Source organism: Volvox carteri (genome assembly GCF_000143455.1).
Source record: "Volvox carteri f. nagariensis unplaced genomic scaffold VOLCAscaffold_29, whole genome shotgun sequence".
In the NCBI taxonomy this organism is placed as follows: Eukaryota; Viridiplantae; Chlorophyta; class Chlorophyceae; order Chlamydomonadales; family Volvocaceae; genus Volvox; species Volvox carteri.
Genome location: NW_003307572.1, coordinates 7,278 through 10,518, shown reverse-complemented (window position 1 = coordinate 10,518; position 3,241 = coordinate 7,278). Strand labels below are relative to the sequence as shown.

Genomic DNA, 3,241 nt, shown 5'->3' with positions numbered 1-3,241 from the left:
TTGACTTCGCGTCCATCCCAGATGAGGCGGAGCTTGCCTTTCTGCTCTACGACACCCAAGGGACAGGTCATGAAAGGGCGGGACTGGCAAGGTTTGATGGTCTCTGACTCCAGCAAACCCTCGATGGCAGAAGACACAAAATCCCCGTGGTCCCGTGCAGATTGGTGATTCTTGCCCCAGTACGGCCGGGGGGGAGGTCCTGAGTGCCACATCGGAGGGAACCCTTGCAGGACCCAGCTCAGCACGAGCTGGTTCACCACTGTCGCCTTCCAGACCGCGGCACAGGCTCTCAAGCGCCCCCGCATCTTAGGCCTATCCTTGCTACCCATGCTAGGAGGTGTGGCTTCACAAGGCGGATCAACAGGCAAAGGTGCTGGGTTCTCACCTTCTGGGACCGCTTGTTCATTCCTCGAAGGGGCTCCTGGGTCTGGATGTGGTTCCTGGGCTTTGCGGGCGACCTTGGTCCGGGGCCGGGTGGGCTCTGCAGGGCCGGGTGCGGGACGCTTGGCGGTGTTCTTGGTCTCCGCTTGTGTGTTGTCTCGTTGGGCAGGGGGGGGCTGCGCGGGGCGAGGGGCTCTAAAACCCGCGGCAACGAGCAGTGCGCCCAGTACTGTGGCGGCCAAATTCTCTGCATTGCAAGAGACAAGAGATAAAAGAGGGGAAGATGAGTAGAGGCCGGGGCTCATGGCGACTGAGGCTACGAAACGGTGGGAAGCCGCCCCTCCTGGGATGACAGAAAAAACCGAACAGGCTACTCCGGGGCGACCTGCGCCGCAGGGGACGGGGCCACCAGAGCCATCGACCTGTTTGATGCCTCTCTGTCGTTGTTGGGTACATGCATGAAGAGGGAAACTCGGACGGAGGAAGGACAGGTCCAGCCTGAAGCCGGCCACCTGGGCCTGGAAGCCGCCATGGTCAACAGGACCGAGCCAACACGGCAATAAGGCCCCAAGGCCAATCACAGGCGCCACCAAGGGCAAGAGCTCGCGCGCGTTACAAAGAAACCTCCCTCCAGGGTACAACTTGGTCCGACATCTTCTAGCGGTGGAAGGTCTGGAAGAGACCGGATGTGCAACTTAGCATAACAAGTCTTGTCAAAGACTGGGCCAAAGCATACTCCGTTCCAACCCAATAATGTTTGTCGGACTTGTGGGCCCCTGCAACAACAACGACCGCGAACTGCACGGAGGGGCCACTGAGCGAGCTTAAGAAAAAAGGAGGGGGGTAGGATCGGTGCCGTGCCAGAGTCGAGCAAACACAAGGCCCAACAGAATCCTAATCAGCCACGCTTAGCCGGGCTGCGAGAGCGGCTTCGGTCGCGCTGGCTGCGCCGGTCGTAGCGGTCATAGCGGCTGCGGTCGTTCCGGCGTGCACTACCAAACGAATCCCGCACTCCACCCTGCCGGTCTCTCCCTCGCCAGAGGGACCCGGCCTGACCGTCCCTGTCCGCCGCCACCGACTTGCGCGTTTTAGCTAATGCACTCTCTATGTCGCCCTTATCTAAGGCCTCTGGTTTGAACTCTGGCTTGGTGAAGTTGCGCCGCCTGCCGTGCCAGATTTCGTAGGGGGCCGTGAAATTACCGTTGGCTCCTGGGCCCGCCTTGGCCAGAGCAACGGAGTAGCACTTAAGGCGGCGGTGAGCGATCTTGAGGCATTCTCCCGCGACGGCCAGCTGGGGTTCGTTCGCATCCAGCGCGGTGATGGCAGTCTCTAGCAGCATTAGCGTTCCTTCGTCGAGCTGCTCCCGCTGCTCGTGTGGGGCTGTCAGCTTCGGGGCGTCGTTCGCTTGAACTTCAGTCCTTATTGCTGCTAGCTGCTCTCTTGCGGATGGCATGATGGTCACGTCTTTTGTGATGACAACGTCAGGAGAGCGATCCCGAGGCGGTGCTGTCCGGGGATCCTTGGCCGGCGCTTTGGGGGCGTTGGCCTGCGCTGCTGACAGGACGCCCAGCAGCAGCTGGTGAAGAGTCGGCTGGTCTATGTTCCCGCTCAAAGTATCCCTGGCGGCTTCTATGTCGTTTTGGTTGGCTGGCAGCATCTGGCCCGATCCCCCTTCGCCGGCTGCTTCGGCCGCTCCTGCGTTGACCAGGTTATCTCCCGTTGCCTTTGTCCTCTTACCCGTCATTTTTTGATTTGTGACGGAGCTCCTGGTTGTTCCTCGGAGAGTGACAGGTCCGCGGCGATGTCGATTCGTTGTGGTAGAGCGTCGATGAGGCTTGAGGGTAGTCGGTAAGGTCTTGGAAAAAAGTGAGAGCAACAATAATAATAAGCTCCAATAGTGTAGGCAGAATTGGGGTGTCGAATTGGCCCGTCCGGGTGTCGAATCAGTCTGTCCGGGTGTCGAATCAGCCTGTCCGGGTGTCGAATTGGCTGTCGAGTTGGCAGAATCGGCTCAGGCTGGCATTTGGAATCACATGACTTTTAAGGAATTTACAGAAAACTTTGCAAGGGGACCGCTTACAAGTGGCTCATGTGCGTGTTGGTTTCGATCCCAGTACGTGGGGCAGGAAAACTTGCGCGCCTGGTTACCGTACTCTGGCAATGTCGGGAGGCAAGCACTCAGGGCCACAACTGCAATACCCAAGTCAGCCGCCGAGGCCGCACTGTTTTCCTACCCCAGCTCATCCGCAGTTTGTCCAGTTTATCCCACAACACACGTATGCATGAATAGGTGCGGGTGGAAACAATGGGGAATCTCCGATACACACCACTAAACTGAGTACCACGAGCTAGATTGAAAACAAATGAAAATGCAGATGTCTGTGGAGAAGAATGTGTGCTCCATGTGTGTTCTGTGCCTCAATTCATCAAGCTCTCCGTTGGGCGGGGCATGGCCCATGGTATTCCGTCCATGCAACCAAACACTGACACAAAACGTTGCACGTCTTGGCCCATGTAAACCACCACACTTCCATGTGGATTGGCGACCTGCGCTCCCCATGTCAGGGGTCCTCCCTTGCTGCTGGTGGCTCCCAGATTGTTCTCACACACAAATGCCAAACGTTGAGCAGAAAACAGACAGGCCACTGCAGTATGGCATCAAACCACGCATAACCCACAGCAGCAGTACTGCTTGGCCAATGCGACCAGCCATGTACTCCGTTGCGCATCAAACACCCATCCACGTGTTGCACTCCAGCAGACCATCGGATTCCATATCGTAATATACTGTCGCCCCAACACGTGTGTTACCAGCCGCGGACGAGCATGGGTCCAGGTTGATCCCGCCAGGAGTGAACAA

At 57.9% G+C, this 3,241-nt stretch overlaps 1 protein-coding gene across 1 annotated transcript in view; it reads right to left on the bottom strand.

Moving 5' to 3' along the window:
- The window catches only part of VOLCADRAFT_105453 (uncharacterized protein), a gene marked incomplete at its 5' end in the record, with an annotated part of 5,599 nt that extends 3,474 nt beyond the window's left edge, over positions 1 to 2,125 (bottom strand). The window contains 3 exons of the mRNA XM_002952270.1: positions 56 to 199; positions 386 to 628; positions 1,438 to 2,125. Coding sequence (XP_002952316.1) covers positions 56 to 199; positions 386 to 628; positions 1,438 to 2,125 — 1,075 coding nt within the window. The remainder of the gene's footprint in view (positions 1 to 55; positions 200 to 385; positions 629 to 1,437) is intronic.
- Between the last annotated feature and the right edge of the window lie 1,116 nt (positions 2,126 to 3,241).